Source organism: Clinocottus analis, unplaced genomic scaffold (genome assembly GCF_023055335.1).
Source record: "Clinocottus analis isolate CAN_PGR_092001 unplaced genomic scaffold, fCliAna1.0.p SCAF_13, whole genome shotgun sequence".
NCBI classification, from domain to species: Eukaryota; Metazoa; Chordata; class Actinopteri; order Perciformes; family Cottidae; genus Clinocottus; species Clinocottus analis.
Genome location: NW_027175854.1, coordinates 16,795,001 through 16,813,312, shown reverse-complemented (window position 1 = coordinate 16,813,312; position 18,312 = coordinate 16,795,001). Strand labels below are relative to the sequence as shown.

The 18,312-nt window shown below is 41.3% G+C and overlaps 1 protein-coding gene across 5 annotated transcripts in view; it reads right to left on the bottom strand.

Annotated features, from left to right (window-relative positions):
- The window catches only part of mast4 (microtubule associated serine/threonine kinase family member 4), an 81,633-nt gene that overhangs the window by 39,864 nt on the left and 23,457 nt on the right, over positions 1–18,312 (bottom strand). For 4 of the 5 annotated variants that reach the window (XM_068574651.1, XM_068574652.1, XM_068574653.1 and 1 more), the window contains exon 4: positions 3,149–3,180. In XM_068574651.1, coding sequence (XP_068430752.1) covers positions 3,149–3,180 — 32 coding nt within the window. Of the gene's footprint in view, positions 1–3,148; positions 3,181–12,498; positions 12,562–18,312 lie in introns of those variants that run through there. The other variant, XM_068574657.1, reaches the window with a different exon arrangement.

Below are 18,312 nucleotides of genomic sequence, written 5' to 3'. Positions count from 1 at the left end.
ATCATTATCGCCGCACATCGAATTCAAGCACACGAGCGACACAAAGCTGCATAAAAAAAAAACATCCAGGGAAGCAAAATCTTACAAAACACGGACGCTCACTTTCTTTTTTCGACATGAAAATGAGTCTGAGCCCTTTAACACTTTTGGAAAGCGTGCAAAAAAACCCTCCCGCACCAATTTTAAGTCTCAGCATGCCCCATTCATACAATCTTTTGGCATAAAATACGTAATATTTTTCCATTTTTGAACAGAATGACACAGTTTTTGGACTGAAACTCCTTCCTAACAGGCCAAGGCTTTGTCTTATTGTGATTTTTGTTGCAGAATCTGATTCTTTTGGTCCTAATTTTTCTAAAAACATGTCTTATTGACCGCTCCAAGAGGTATTTTCGGGCAACTCAAACAGGAAAAAAATAGGTCCAGAGACAAAATTGGTTCCACAGTTTTCAACGGTTTGAAATAACACCAGGTTTTGATAAATTGGAAGCACTTAATCGCGCATATTTAAGCGTATCGGAACACTATTACTATGAATACCAAGGTCACCGGAGGCGGTGGCTCTCTGAATATAAACCGGAGCGGTTTGTGATCTCGCTGCAGCCCGTTAGTGATCGCTCACCTCCGTCACACCGGCCGGCTCTCTGGCGAGGAGCCAGCGAGAGCGGCGAGGTGTCAAAAGGTAAATCTTTCTCCTTCCGCCATGAAATATATGTCAAACCAGAGAAAAGAATAACCAGGAAGTCTATTATCCCGTCACCGAGCTATAAAAGATGTGATTCATCACGCTTAATAGACGGTGGCCCCGAGGGCTACATTAACTTAAAAAAACACACACATGCAAAGAGACTCAACAGGCAGAAGGGTTTTTTTTTCAGGGGACAATAAAAAGTGTTGCACACGGCTGACACACACTTTTCCAATTATTGCACATGCACACTTTCATAAGGTGACGATAGCAAATGGCAAAATCAATTGAAATACAGTTATTGAAGGACAAAGTATGAACTAAAACATGTTTAAAAAAAGAGGACACAAAGGCACGATGGTGTAATCACAAACATAAATCACTGGCAACACATGGCACGCTCGTTGTTGCCGTTTTTGTGGACAATAAAGTGTGATCGCATGATTTTAGATATTATAAGAATATAAAATAAGCAACAGGATAAAGCTCATTTAATAATATTTGAATCATAGCTGAATTCAATAAATTAAAAATCCACAAACGGCAACATGTCCCAGCCGTGTGCGGCACGTTTTAGTGTCCCCTGGAAACACTTCCCCTTTTGTCCACAGGGGGCGCCAACATCCACGCCAGACTAAAGATCCTCGCTGTGATTCTGCGATGCGTTGAGCTGAACAGAATTAATAATTAGACATTTGACCGACCGGCCCGAGGACTGTTTAATTCATTTTACACATCCTCTCTCTCTCTCATAACAAAACAGACCATTATACAACAGATATTAATGAATTATGCATTTCACTCTGCTTTCCATAATGCGGTGGAATAAATGCAAATTCATCCACTTTTTGGATTTCAGAGCAACCAACTAATTCAAATGTAAAGCAGATCTTATTTATCAAGCAATATTTTAAGAAGAAAAATATATCCATAATTGTGTGCTCCAACACAAAGCCATCGTATCAGCACACATCTCAAGAGGACCCTCGAATAAATGTTCTCAGAAACTCTCAAATCTATTTCATTGGTAATAGAATCTGTTTCCATCAGATCCCTTTGTGTCCAAACACACACACACACACAATGAAATATCACACACACGTCCCGTCCCCGGTGCATTTTGGGGAGGAATATTTGAACGCAGCGGGTTTAACGCTCCCCTGAGAGCCGCTGCTGATTTCCAAAGATATAAGAAAAGATAAAAAAGAGATATATTTGCTAAACAAACTGCAGGCAGCTGCCAGAAATAACAACCTGCAAGTGAAAGGTGATGATCAGGAACTGAAGGAGCGTCCTCCATCCAAGACGTCCTGGTTCACTTATTGTATGTATTCATGTACATTTGCTATTATTATCAATCTGTAGGAACTTTATATATATATATATATATATATATATATATATATATATATATATATATATATATATATATATATATATATATATATATATATATATATACATACATACATACATACATGTATATATATCTATATATATATATATATATATATATATATATATATGTATATATATATGTATATATCTATATGTATATATATATGTATATATCTATATATATATATATATATATATATATATATAAATATATAAAAATATTAAAAATATAAATATATATAACTAAATAAATATATATATATAACTAAATAAATATATATATATATACATAACTAAATAAATATATATATATATATACATAACTAAATATATATATATATACATAACTAAATAAATATATATATATATATAAATAAATATATATAAATAAATAAATATATATATATATATATAAATAAATATATATATAAATATATATATATAAATATAAATAAATATATATATAAATATATATATATAAATATATATATATAAATAAATATATATAAAAATATATATATATAAATAAATAAATATAAATAAATAAATAAATAAATATAAAGGAATACGGCCCAGTACGCAGGTTTCCAGTCGAGAGTACAAACAAAATAGTATTTTGCTTTTTGGGACGTTTTGTTTTTACAGCAGAGAACATTTGCATCATTAGAGAAACATTTGTTTGAGGTTTTAAAAGAAGCAAACCAACAAAGAACTAATGTGTTCACCTGCAGGAGGACTTCAAATAGTTCTGTTCAACTATTCACATATATATATATATATATATGTATATAGAGATTGGAGCCCCGCATGTGTGCAGTGAAATAATAAATATCCTCAGATCTTTTTTTTGGCTCTTTCTGGGGCGACAGGCGTCCCGTGTGGCCAAAGATGAAGACAGTAAGATATTAAAATCTCTCTCTCAGAAACCACCAGGAGCACAATCACGTTTTGTTTTGGTTTCTATGAACTCACAACAAGTTGAATATTTCAAAGATGTGCACACAAATGCGGAGAAAATAATGTTTCAGATAGAAAACGTGCGACACACATGTGGGTACTTACAAACTGCCTCTTCGAGGAAGACTCAGCTCTTTCTGTGAATGACAAGAAAAGATTCATGTCAGTTCACAGTTGAAGGAAGTCACGTTACGAAACATAGAACATTTTGAAAGGTCACTTGGTTGGGAACCGTGCGTGAAAATCCTACCGCGCCCATTTTAATACCCAGCATGCCCCATTCAGACCATCTTTTGGCATAAAATATGTAATTTTTCCATTTTTGAACCGAACAACCATATTTTTTAGGACTGAAACTCCTTCCTAACAAGCCAATACTTTGTTTTATTGGGATTTTTGTTGCAGATGCCAATTCTTTAAGTTCTAATCTTTCTAAAAAGGCATCTTATTGACCGCTCCACGAGGCATTTTTTGGGATTCTGGCTCATATCATGCTGGATGTGCATAGTTAGGATCAAAATATCTTTTAAAAGCGATTTTTTTGAAGATATACATTTTTTTCCCAAGACTTTGCTGAACACATACATACAATAAACACAAGTATTGGAATAGGAAAGGCCGGGATAAAAAAAAAACAATAGAGAAAATAAAATAAAAAGAGATTAATGTTCTGCAACAGCTCGCGATGCTGCAGCTGCATCTTTACAGCTTCACAGCAGCGCCTCCTTATGGAAAGATCAGATCCCAGAACAGGTGTGAAGCGGTCACATCTCATCCCAGAGAGCCGCACTGGAAGTTTAAAGAAGGACAAAAACCCAGAGAATAAAAACCCGACGTGTTTGCCGCGTTATAAAACAACAACACTGCGTCTGCTGCTGAAGTCAACTGCAGAGTTACACACAGAGCTCAGGGGTCGTCTGGGTTCACTGAAGCACAGGAAAAGCCCCCAACAATGACTTCATGAGGGATCACGAGCTCCCACAAGGTTCTCACTCAAACGCACGACAGTGTGTCGCTCAGCTTCACAGAAAGCTCAATTACAAATGTCATTAAAAAGACAACAACAAACACATTTCTCTAAAAGCTGCCAGGCGCACGTGTGAAACACATCGTGGGCTCGACTGCTGCTGCTGCTGCTGCTGCTGCTGCTGCTGCTGCTGCATCTGTTGCTTCGTCAGCGCGGCGTGGAGCAGACGAGCGCCGCTGCAGACCGCTTCATCCCCCGCGGAGCGAGCACAAGTGTTTGTTTAATTACACTGCGAAGGAATCGAGTCGTTTCATTGGCCTCGCGACATTTTAAAATTAATTTTTATCGGCGGTGTGAAGCGAAACCCAAAGCGCCTTCCAGCTCTGATTATTTATAATCTCTCCTGACTGGATTGTTTTGTTGTACCAATAAACAAACAAACAAACCGGGGCTTTGGATCAGTTTTTATGTTGCCACTACAAATCCCGCTGATTTGATCGCCAGACATTTCATTGTCTAATAACCCGATGAGGGCGAGGTCCTTTGTCTCCCCGGTGAGAGGACATTGAGCGGACGATCGGCTGCTCCAGTCAGCAGAAACGCTGCTAAAGCCCCGCGCTGCCTTTGCTATCAATTAGGGCTTAATGTCTGGCTTCCCCCGGCTGCCTTGCTGAAGACCAAGGGCACAGCGCTTCCTTGGGCGACGTGACCGCAGATCACAGACCACACAACACTAATTACCAGCGGGGAATGACTTGCAGTTGGTGGGACATCCACCAATCACAGCACACCGCAAAAAGAAACAGAGGAAAGTCTATACGACGAGAAAAATATAGGATGATAATGAAGTGATTTATTGAATTCAGGTGAAATCAATTCAACCGCTCTGGAAGATGTTCACATGCTTGTTTATGCATTTGATGCTTGAACGTTGCCGACTTAAGTTTGGGTTTGTCTTTTCTATGAAATGATGTGTTCTAGTACGAATAAAACAGCCCCGGTCCGACCAATTAAATGCACTTATTAAAGCAAAGCACCGCAAATTTATAAGCAGAACGCTATTAACAGAACATCTGAGAGTGTAGATCTTCCCTCCAACACATGAGAGGAATGATGATACCTCGAGTTACCAACATTAAAGCCCACTACTGGAGCTGCCACTCACAGCCTCAACCTCATTAAATCCAGTCTCCATAACGTGACTTTGACATTTAAAAAAAAAAAAACGTAAATCACATCATCGTAATTGCCTCGTGTAGCCGTCGTTGCTGCTGGTTCGACGTTCCCACACGGGATTCAAAAAGCCCCGTGCACATTACAAGATGCATGCAACAGGGCTCACACTCCTCTGGAGATCATCTACCATTTCACAGGGTTCATACACGTCTTGACCAATGGATTTACATGACTTCACAGCAAATTTCCAGGACTTTAAACCAAATTTCCAGGATTTAAAACCAAATTTTCATGACTTTTTACCAGTTTTGATGGCTTTAAACCAAATGTGCATGACTAAACATTGTGTGGAATCTGTGTGTAAACAGTAAAAAGTGATAAAATGTAGCACTTAAACTAACAATGAGGATTCAAAGCATACAGTAAACCTTGAATGACACAAATGAATGAGAGACAATAGTTTGATTAAAAGAATAAACATTTATGTAGATGCCTGTATGTATGCTGCTGATATTTTGAGCCTCTTTCTTTTAAAAGCAGATTTAATATTTAAAACTCGGAGTAAATGAACAACATGAAGACATGAGTAGAACACATTTACAAGACTTTTACTACACTTTTGTAGATTTGTATTTTGTTCAAGGTCTTTTCCAGGCGTATAAATAACCATTTTAAAATTCTAGGATTTTTCCAGGTTTTCCATAGATTTTAGTGATGAACATCATGTTCCTCCCTGCGGAAGCCAGATTAAAAAGATGTGCGGTCTTTGGCTTCATCTTATCGATGAAATCAGCTCTCGCATGATCGCGACAAATGAATAATGCAAACACACCTGCAGCTGTACGGCGCGTGACCGCTACAGACGCTAATGCTACGGTCCAGTTGGTGGAAAAAAGCGCCGCCGCACAGTATTTAGCAGGTGTTCATTGTCGTCTAACACACATTTGAACCAGAGTTGAATTTACAAAACCTTAAACCTTCGCAGGCAAAACAAGCTATGATTGAGCAACTAAACATGCCGACTATTTTAACATTATAACAGTTTAAAATAAATAAAGTCTCCGCTTGCTTCATAATCCCTGACAATCAATGTCGAGGTCAAACAGTGTCATACTCGTCGTTGCAATATAAAATATATTAACTAATGGAAGTTAATTTAATGTCATATATGCTGAGTGTATATTTCCAAAAAAGCTTTTAATCAACTTTTCCGATTTCTGAATTTTGCCTTACCCGGCCTTTTTTTAATCTCTTTAGATAGCGATATACGGCTGTGTGTTATACATATTTATGAGTTCTGGGTGATGCATTTGTTATTTTAAACAAGTTATATAATTGGATTATTCTTGGTTCAGCATGTTTTTCAAAGGATTCTCAGACTAAACAACAAACCTTGCATTATTTCAATTAAATCTTCCGTCTAAAGGTTGTAGTTTTCTGATGATATCTAGCAAAGCCTCGAGGCAAACAAACAAAACTTTCTATGACATCCAAGATTGAAATAATAGCCCCCATGTGTGTTGCATAATGCTTAACATAAACACAAGTATTTATAATAAACGTAATGATCCTGAAGAGGTCTAAAAGCTGCCAACCAGGCGACACAAACTCAAAGTAATTGCATGAAAACCTTTCATGTCGGAAAGTTGTCCGTCAGGAGGACGGACCGGCGATGAAAGTAAACCTTGTGTGTTTAATCATTGTTTATCCAGTAATCTTCTCGGCGCTGGAGAGATAACAATTCTGACACGATGAACCTGAGACGGTTTATTGTTCCGCGGGTGTAAATGTCAATTACTGGCTTCTAGCAACAACGCTTCATCTCCGCGGCGCCACTTCAAAGCGCTTGTGAGAAGGCCTACGTGTAATGCTTCATTAATTATTCCCTTTGATTTTATTTGGGATTTTTTTTTTTATCCTACATCTCAAGATCAAACGTGAACTTGGTTTTACGGAGGTTTGCTGCTTGCTGACTGGCAGGGAAAACCTTTTAAGACGCGTCATCAAATCAACAGCTAGTACGACGTCGGACGACCAGAAGTTACCGATCGCTGAGCGCTTTCACTGAACTGACGTACGAGGTGAAAGTTGGGCTAAAACGAGGCTAAAATAGTCACGTTTCTTTTGGTTAAAATACGACTAAATTGCCTGGAATTTAATTTAACCGAGACTTGACTTTAAACAGAATGACGTCGACTAAATTTGATTTTAAACTTGGACATTTGACACAGGACTGAGTCTCAATAGAAATGAAAGCTGCGAGCAGCTGTGAGCGGGTCCTCGCTCCACCGCACGTCGGGGAAGCTTTTGATGACATTGAACCGGTAACGATCCACAGACACTTGTGTGAGAATCGAACACGGCGTTTAGGAAGATTTGGGGGGAGAAAATAGTTTTTCACAAAATTCAAAATGGCGGAAAAAAAATCGAAGTAGGCGGAGCTTAATGGGCCGACAATATTTTTTGTTGAGCAGACCATTTGACTTCCAATAGGTCTGACGTAGTGAGTGCTCCGGCCCTAACTAACACGAGATCCTAATTAGAGACTTAACTTCAAATTAAATCTTTGCTTCATCTCATCTCTGCTTCAAAGTCATGAATCTCAATTGTCTAGAGATCAGAAAAAAAGGGTCAAATGGATCAATAAAGCTGGTTATCTGCTTCCAACACGCGTGTAGTGAAGGAGTTAAACCGAAAGCTTCATAAAAACTGATTGAAGATTATCTCAGCGTGCATTCATGGACCTGAAGCAGCAAACAAACTGGACCTCTTACAAGCAGCAGATGAATGAATCTGGTACAGAAACCACAAACTGGGAGCTGACTTCTATTCACAGTGACGTCGACATCAGCGGATCCAAAACTACTGTCAGTCTGAAGCGATATTTCCCACAGAAACGTATTGATTTCAGGAGCGAGCAGGAGGGGAGTCAACAGCAAAAGCACACGTCCAGCAAGATGTTCGGTGTCACTAGCGCTTAATCCACTGACTCATCCAATGTAATAAAGAGGGAAACAATTCATTTGCAGGCCGGCAGGGAGCTTCATGGCCTGTTAATTTGACGAGCTCTTGTTTTGCTTTTTTTTTTTTTTTTTTAATGGCGAGCTCCATTTAATGCGCTGCGACAATGGACTCTTAAAGATGAAATGAATGGATGACGATAGTCACGCCTGTGATCAGTCGAACTTCCTCCGACAGTTACAGGTTAGAAAGTTGTTTCTATTATCTGAAACGTCCGTCGGCAGCTGGCCTGGTTCAGTCATCGTAATAATATAAAGCCAGAGTCTCTGTCTGCATGTGGGTACGTCCTTTTCCCCCCTATATCCGATCCAGAATCTGATCTAGCTATTGCTGGGCACCCGAGGGAGATTTCTTTTGTCAGATTTGGTGCAATTCAGACAAACAACGCGTTCAATATTCACAAACTGTGAATTAATAAGCGCACGGCGCCCTGGGTTGTTTTTGAGCAGCAGGGGGCGGAGCTTCAGGGCCCTGCAGAGTGGAGCACAAAAACCCTCCCGCTCCCATGTTAACACCCAGCATGCCCCATTCAGACAATCTTTGGCATAAAATACGTACTTTTTCCATTTTTCAACCAAACAACACAGTTTTTTTTTGACTGAAACTCCTTCCTAAGAGACCAAGGCTTTGTTTTATTGTGATTTTTGTTGTAGATTCTGATTCTTTAGGTCCTAATCTTTCCAAAAAGGTGTCTTATTGACGCTCCACGAGGCATTTTTGGGGAATCTGGCTCATATCATGCTGGATGTTCATAGTTACCATCAAAATATCTTTTAAAAAGTGTTTGTTTTTTTAGCAGATATGCACAAAATTGGTTCCACAGTTTTCAACGGGTTAAGTTCAGACAGCAACTGCACTAATGTGTTTTTTAATACATATACACAACTGTTTGGTGATGAATCTCAGAACATCTGTGCACATTTCAATCCCCGTTTCATAATTGCATTGGTTGTTAATGAAGTTTGTCAAAATGCCAAACGCGCACACACAGCGCTTACATGTTAAAGCATATTAGCGTCTGGCATTTGCATCAAACTGATGTCTTCACTTCACTCTCGCTCGGGCGTCTGTCGACGTTCCGCAGGAGGAAACGCAAATGACAAGAAGTGATGCACGAACTCGCGCGACAGAAGGGATGAACAGCTGGAGACGACAGGAGCCGAGAAGCTCTGAAAAGAACGTCCGTCCGGTTTTGAACAGCCGGCACTGCGAGGACATCGGAAAGACGCGAACTCCCGTGACAGGTACGACTGCGTAGTCGCTGACAAGCTGTACAATAGAAAGTACATTTGTCACAGGAATTAACAAGATTAACAACCGCTTTCAAAAGCATTAACAGGACCAACGTAACCGGATAAAACCACTAAGTGTCCACTTATTCTGTCTATCTTTATAGACACATTTCACAGAGTTTCACTCATATTAATGTATCAGAACCAGGACTAGGACAACCCCATTGTGAGATTAAGACAGACAGACACCTCCCAATACCGCACACACTCCAACACACTGTTAACCAACAGTGTTGTGTACTCCGTTTACTGCATTGTACTCCATCAACCTTCATTTCCCGGTGACGACGGACATTTTTCTTTTGTGATTATCCTCCCTGAAGGGGAGCCTCCATCTTCTAAATCTGACCTCAATGAAGTCCTGCGGGAGCTGAAGGGAACCGGTTTCTTTTGAAGGACCCTGCGAAAAGGTCGTCCCGCTCACCCGACCTTCCTTCCTTGTGCTTCGATAAAGTTTTGTCGTCACAGAACAACATCTCAATGACTCACTCTTATGAATATTTGATTCTTTTGCTTTCCAGTTATGTCAACATGAACAGGATTTATGGGTCATAGAAGTAATCAAACCTTTCTGGGGCTGCAGGATCGTGGTTTGTCAGCCGGACTGCAGCAACACAACGTCTGGATATCTACCTTTTCTTTTTATTTGAATGTATTTGTTATTATGGAGGCAGATCAAATCTCCCAATGCGATGCAGTAGCTTCTGACAGGCTGCTCCTAATGAAGATGAAGGCCGAGCTGTAGGCATCATTAAAATCTGTATAAAACCAACAAATTTTATATAATGAGGAAACATGGAGGCTATAAGCTCTCAAAGCCAGACTGTGAACCCAGTGAGACTACAGGCAACCATAAAAAACTAACTGAAGGGAATTATTATCTTCTGAGAGAGAAAGGAAGAGAATAGAGGTGATTGTTACAATGAAAAGTAAAAAACCTTCACACTTAAATACACCTTTTGAACTTGATTCAAGTATTTGGATAATTATTTTGTCAAATAAGGGGAAAAACCTGACACTGGGGACAAATAAACAACACAACAATGCGCGCAAATTGTTCACATTAACACTGTTCATACCAGCAGAAATGGGAATGTGTGACAAATGCAATGCTTTTTCAATAAAAAGGTTGAAATAAAGGACCAACTAGGATAGCAGAGCTGACGTAAACTGCAGCCGATTAGCTTAGCTTAGCACGAAGTAAAGGAATAGTCCAATACAGTTTGGGTTAATTAAACCAGATTTAACGTGCGAATAACTTTAGTTTTTGTTCCTTTTGGATAGAAGAGACCAGCTGTTTCCTCCTCCTTACAGTCTCGATGCTAGATTTTGACTGAACAATGTTCTGATTCATTTGAACTGACTTTGAACCTGCGACCACCAGGTTTGACTGGGGAGTTGTTGAGGAGGTTGTTCTTCTCGTAGCGTTTAAACTTTCACAAACGTATTCATCTCTAAACCCAAAAAGGAAGCAGCAGGAAAGCAACAGTCAGACTGAGCATTGTACACACGTCATCGTCTTCCCCTTGAAGCCGAAAGCAGCGGCGCTCTCTGCTCTGGAAAACACTCCACTCCTTACATCCACTCGGTGATGTCATCGCTTCCCGGGCACGAGGACGAAGGGGGGAAATTGTGGAGCCGGACGAACTAATATCCGTGTTTCCTTTTGAAATGTGAAAGTTGGAGCGGCGCTGCAGCCTCATCACAGGAGCGCTGTGTTGTGTTGTGTTGTGTTGTGTTTGCACATAAAGGAGGAGAGAGGGAGGAGGTGGTGTCCAATAAAAGGAAAAGAGAGATTAGGGCAACTGTGCACAAAATTACAGTTTGGAAGCTTTTGATAAACGCAATTACCACCCCACTCCCACACCTCTCCCCAAAAAAAAGTTATTTCTTTCTCTCGAGATATCCATTGAAAAGAATTCAAAGAGCATAAATGAAATGTGGAGTTTTCAGAAAGATTATTAATCACAGAGGAACACGTTGCCTCGAAATCTGTGAACATGAAAGTGAAAATGTTGCCCGGGCTTTAATCTTAAGATTAAAACTCGACGGCTAAATAAATATAACATCGCACGACAAAACTCACCTTTGTTAATGATGAGATGAAGATCTTTTTATTAGTGTAGACTAATTAAAAACAAAACGACAGATGCAATAGATGGCAGGAAGTTTGAGCTGCATTTAAAAGGTTTGCTATCAGTGAACTGCAGGAAACATCATAAATCCAACGTACTCTTCACCGAAACACAGCAGTGATATGATTAATCACACGTGGTGCATATAAGGGAAAAGTCCTATTTTAGAACACGCTGTCCTCCCTTTCCACCTGCGTTTCTACCTCACGTGAGGGGCAGAGTGACGGCAGGTATAATTTCATTAAGTGCATGGCTCCTGAGCACCGTTCCCAGCGCTTGTAATGTTTCATCGTAAAAAAAAACAAGAAGTAAGGAAGCCCAGCATCGATCCAGCTCCACTAGTACACATCTCCCAATTCATCCTGCCGACAGTGCACGCAAATTAAATGTGACAAATGGATAGTTTAGTTTAAAAAGTAGCAGTGTTTGGACACTAATCGTTGTTTCCAAGTGAAGAACATTTGCAGCTCGTTAACTCTCCTCATCTTGCTTTTCTTTTTTTTTTCTCATTCGTGCATCGACTGAAAAATGTCCTCACAGTTCTGAACGGTTCTCTCACATGAAGCGCAAATCAACAGCGCAAGCAGAGTGTTGCTCCCTCTGTACTGACAAGTGTTAACACACACACACACACACACACACACACACACAGACAGACACACACACACACACACACACGACACAAAAAAGGTCTCAAAGTCCTGACTGTGTTCTGTTAGAAGAGCAACACAGGAGCGTCACACGAGCCACGCATACATACCAGTACAGCACAAAGTCACCCTGCAGCTCCAACACACACACACACACACACACACACACACACACAAACAAACACACACGTACACAGTACATTTGCTTGCCTACCTGTAGCCCTCGTCTCCTCAGAATGCTGGACTCGTCCATGTTACAGAGCCGCGACTTATCATGCCTCACTACCGGCGCATAGCCATGCTGCACTGCCGAGCTACAGCCTCCTGCTCCCTCTCTCTCTCTCTCTCTTCCTCCCTCTCTCTCTCTCTCTCTCTTCCTCCCTCCCTCGGGCTAAATCTGATCTTAGCAGCTGCTAAACACTTCCATCAGAACTTATCTGATTGGAAGGAGGCAGTCAGCTGACACCTCATCTCGTTCCTCTCCTCTGTAACTTCAGGAGTGAAGGAGAGGTGGAACAAGAGGGAGAGCGAGGGATGGAACGAGAGAGAGAGAGAGAGAGAGAGAGAGAGAGAGAGGATAGACAGTTCTAATTTAGCGTAGCGACGGGTGGGGGTGGGTGGGGTACCGGGGGACAAGTGGGAGCCCCAAGACTCATTTCTCTCTGCAGCCACACTTTTTTTTTTTTTTTTTTTTGGGGCACCCTAGGTGACCATGAAAATGAGAGGATATCCTTCCAAGCATTGTTCCGCTCCAACCTCGAACAATGACCGTGGCATCCTGTCGGCAGGCATGCCCATAAGACCTCACCGGACTTATGGCGATCAATGAGTCACAAGAAGACCACAAAACACACACACACCTGGAGGTGAAAGGAGCTGGTGTCGGGGAGGCGGGAGAGGGAGAGTTGTGTGGAGGGTGAAGAGGGAGAGCAGTAACAGCCAGGGCATGCTGTTTAAATGAAAAACGTCGCTGTCCGAGACCTTTCAAACCTGCTGTGAAAATGTCACACAAACTGCTGCGGGCCAATTTGTACGTAGGAAAAGGAGAAAAGAGAAAAGCGAGAGAAGCCTCGCTCGTCCCACAACAACCCGACACGGAGTCATTATCATGCTGAAATCAACCGCACTTCCCTGCACAGCCGGCTCGGTATACAACTGCAAATCCTGTGTCAATTTCCAACAATTTCACGCGCCGCCTCTGTCTCCTGCAGCTCGGCCTCGTGAGATGAGTTCCCCGAGGCGAAAGACCGCCGATCTTCACACTCACTAACTCGATGCCCCCCCCCCCCCCCCTCCCTTTTTGAAATTATTAGGATTTGCTAAATAAGTTGTCTCCGATTTGCCGCGCTTGCCAATTTCCATCCTGCAAATTTTGCATTCTGTTTCAGTCTGTGTTTTTCTTCCCCCCCCTCCTCCTCCTCCTCCATTGCCTTTTCTCTTTTTTTCCACCCTCTCTCACTCATTTCCATTCACTCCGGTTCTACTCTGTGAATATTAAGTGGGCCCCTTCCATTCTCCTCATCTCCAGCCAAGCTCAAATGATTTTCTCTTAGAGAGAGAGAGAGAGTACGGCTCGGGAATGACAGCGACTCACTGCTACACGGCTGGTGGAGGAGATGCATGGGACCGTCAGACAGGTGGCCACTGCATCAACTTTTTTCTCATTTTGAAACCTGCACAACAGGAAGCTGACGGAGTGTTGCGGCGGCGGCGACAGTCATTTGTGCTTCTGTGCCGATAAGGAAGCCGGGAGTCAGACAGCTCAGGTCTGCGCTCGCGTAATCACCGCCGTTTTTAGCTTTTTTTTTTCTCCAAATAAACCCCTTAAAATCCTCAGAAGACGAGGATTACAGTAGTCAACTTTTCTTTCTTTTTTTCCCCCAAAGCTGGAACAATGGCGTCCAGATTACCTGAGAGAATTAAAGAATCCTGTAACATTTCGACAGTCGGGTCTCGAGCCGATGCTCAGCCTGCGGCCGCTTAACAGAACAATTAAGTAAATTCCATATTGGACTGACGAGGAAGATGCGAAGCCGCAGGAATACAAGGGGAGGGGTCGTTTGTTCTACTCAACACGTAGAGATGAAGCTTTTTCCTCTCTGCTGTAGAAAGTGGCTGCAACACGCACAATGTCAACATGCAAACAGACAACATCCTGGTTCTGAAACAATAGATTACACTGATTCACCAGATCGAGAAAACACAATGTTGGCACATGCAACTCATTCATCAAGAGTGTGCAGCGATGCTAGCAGCGATGCTAGCAGCAATGCTAGCAGCAATGCTAGCAGCTCTGCGAAGGCTCTCCTGACAGTCACAGCAGGGACGATGCAAGTAACGTGCTTATGTTATAGTAGTTATAGTGTTCAGCTTATTAGTTTGTAGCATGCTGATGTTAGCGCATTAACATTAGCATGTTAGTTGGTAACATGCTAATGTTAATGCTCAAAGTGTTTAGCATGTTAGTTTGTAGCATGCTAACATTAATGCTTAGTGTTCAGCATATTAGTTTGTAGCACGCTTATGTTAGTGCATTAACATTAGCATGTTCATTGGTAACATGCTAATGTTAATGCTCAAAGTGTTTAGCATGTTAGTTTGTAGCATGTTAACATTAATGCTTAGTGTTCAGCACATTAGTTTGTAGCATGCTTATGTTAGTGCATTAACAGTAGCATGTTCATTGGTAACATGCTAATGTTAATGCTCAAAGTATTCAGCATATTAGTTTGTAGCATGCTTATGTTAGCGCATTAACATTAGCATGTTAGTTGGTAACATGCTATACACTATAAGCATGCTTATAGTGTTCAGCATGTTAGTTTGTAGCATGCTAACGTTAGTGCTTAGTGTTCAGCATATTAGTTTGCAGCATGCTAATGTTTTAGTGCTCATAGTGTTCAGCATGTTAGCCCGCTAACATTTGCTAATTAGCTCTAAACAAAAAGTGCAGAGGAGGCCGATCAGAGCTGTATTTGCTTTTTGGACCAGCTGATGCTATTGTTCAACGGCTCAGCTTGAGCTCGTCGTGTTGGTTTAAATAACCACTAAAGTGCTGGAACTACTTAGTGTAAGTAAGTAAGGAGACAAAGAAATCAACATTGACTTCTTCTCATCTCACTCGGGGGAAAGATCTGTGGCTCTTCTCTTATTTATATCATAAATTCAATATCTTTGGGTTGTGCACAACTGCTGGACAAAAATAAAAGCCATTTGAAAATGTTCAGCGTTTAAAGACAAAACTAGAAACAGTTTAAAATGTGAAATAGGAATCATGTCATTTCTTAATGCAATATAGCAGATAAATGCAATGCTTTTAGATGCGAGTGGGGTTCAGGCCGCTGTGAAAGCAGACGCTCTGTGCCAGTGGCCTTGTAGCACAGCCTTCAGGGGAAAGTCCAGGGGTTGTCTGTGAGTCATTTCCTCCCGGCAGGTGAGCAGCTGAGGTGACTTTTCTCTGCCTTTGGAGTTAAAAAAAAAAAAAAGGGAGCGCTGCCACTGAAAGCATGCAGCGAGTGCTGATTGAGCGGCCCGCAGTCACTCGGCTCCGCCTGAGCTTATCGGACCAAAGAGGGCGACCTGCAGATGTGACGCCGGCAGCGGAGGCACACGGGCCTGTGAAGAGCGCGGCGAGGAGGGAAAGAATCAATCCCTCCTGCACAAAAGCCGTGCAAAGAATCCACCCGACCAATATCCAGCCGCGATAAAAAAAAAAACACACGGAGCCAACCGACACACGGACGAGTCTTTAACCTTGACAACAAGCACAAAAGATAGGAACCGACGGATGCCTCTCACTTGCTCTCCGTTGTTTTTTTTAACACAATTTTCTATAATCGCAATAGACATGCAAATGTAAGCATTCAGGAGATGAAAATTATGTCGGCTTCAGTCCACTTGGAAAATCCAATCGTCTTTTCTTCGCAATTTATTTTTCAAATGAACACACGGAGCCGCTCGGCGCGTCACGCCGTCGCATTTGAATCTGGCGACGGAGAGAAATTGTATCTCAAACAGAGAGCGAGTGACAGAGGGTTCAATGTCTCAACCGCAATTACTTCATCTGGAGTGACAGTTTGATTTGAATATCGCACCCGTATGTTTACAGCAGCAAACGGCACGCTTTGCAATTTTTTTGGGGGGGTGGGATGCGAAGCTGTTCGGAGGACTCAAAGAGATGAAAGCGCCTCGTGAACAACAGCTGAACGTCGGTTTGTTTTTACACAAATGTTGCTGAAATACAGACACAATCTCCTGTAAGAAAACAACGCTCCCTGGAGTGACGGCGTTCGCTGTTTGGCAAATAAATCCGACAGGAGGTTCAGACTTAATCTTTTTCTTTCTCTTAAGTTTGTAGGTTTGTGCGTTTAACTTGTTTACAACCACACAACCTCTTTCAGTAGGAGGCATGTAAGATGAATTTCTCTCAATTACGCCGTGAAGCTGAAATCATGAAGGGACCGCGAAACAAAGAGACAAAGCGATCAATAAGGTGCATCCGAGTAACTTATTTTCCACTCTCTTGTGTTTCCAGGCTGGAAAATCGTTAGAGTTGGGCTGATATTAAGAAAAACTTGAGCTAGTTTTCTTGTTTACTGCCCCAGACGTCCATCACACCTCCGTATGTTTGCACCTGTAAACTGCAGGTTCATTCCTTTGCAACAGCGAGCTGCTCGGGCGACATCCAGGGTATCAGTAAAGGACATCGCTGACTGCCATTATGAGCGAGGACGAGCGTCCACAAAAGGCACAACATCAGGATTATGACGGTCTTATCTCCATATCGCGCCAGAAGTGAAGTATTGATTTTCTGCCAAAGAGCATCACAGTCAAGAGAGATGTGACGCGCTCGTAGGAGAGCCATGCACACCCAAGGGCATGATGGGAGGTTTATGGAGGGGGGGGGGGTTAAACCTGCAATGAAGGTGCAGACAAGAAGGAGACAAATAAAGTAAAATGAACGCTTGTGTGTTAAACATCAAGCGGTAATATGAATAATGGGAGTTTGAATACATATAAGTTAGTCTGTCACAGGAGTTTAATTGATTAGTCAAATTTATTAATTGTATCAGTCGCTTTTAATGTCACACCGTCAATGTTTCCAGCTTTTCTCGGGCGGTTTATAATTACAAAATTAAATATGTTTTTCTTTTTTTATGAAACCGTTGAAAATCATGATGAGCATTTTCACTATTTGTTATATTATAGGCAAATAAATATGTGTCCAGTGGAAATTCTTAAAGCTACACAGATTAGCCAATTAATACATTAGTGGATCGGAAGATAATGTGTCTGCCACATTTTTTTAATAATCAGTGAAATTGTTAATTTTTAAAACGTTTGTGGTTCCAGTTTTTCAAGTGATAAAATGAAATATTTCAGGGTTTTGGACTGTTAACGGGACAAAACAAGACATTGAACAACATCATCTCCAGGTTAAGGGTAATTTTAACCGTCTGATGGTGCACAGATTAAGTGATGATGAAGCCGAGAGGCTCCTTCACCTCCGAGCAGAGCCGCAGAGCGAGGAGGCCGTCTGAAAGCGAGGTCACGGTCGAGCAGCTTTTGTCTCATTCTGCTTCTGAATAAAAATGTTTTACTGTTTTTGACAGCTTTGAGAAACACAACCTCCAACACAGAGATGAAACCGCCCCGAAAAGAAACAACCTCGGGCTTCTTTAGTGACATTGGACGAATGCGACGCAATAGAAAATGAGTTATGCGAGTTACATAATGGAGAATAAAATAAGGAATTAATACATTTTCCAAAAAGTCCTTGCTATAAATCAGATAACACCGTCTTTTACAAAAAAAGAAAAGGAAAAGTCACACAGCCTGAACGTAAACCAACAACATTTAAAAGTTGAAATTCAAATTCATCAACGGCAGCCAAATATACCAGCCAATCAAACCTTTTCGTTAATGAATATGACAGCAATGCTTCTCTAGCGCACTAAATCTAAATGCTGGCAGCCCTCCATGCATTCATCGGCACTAGAGCCAGAAACCACTGTGCTTCCCAATCATA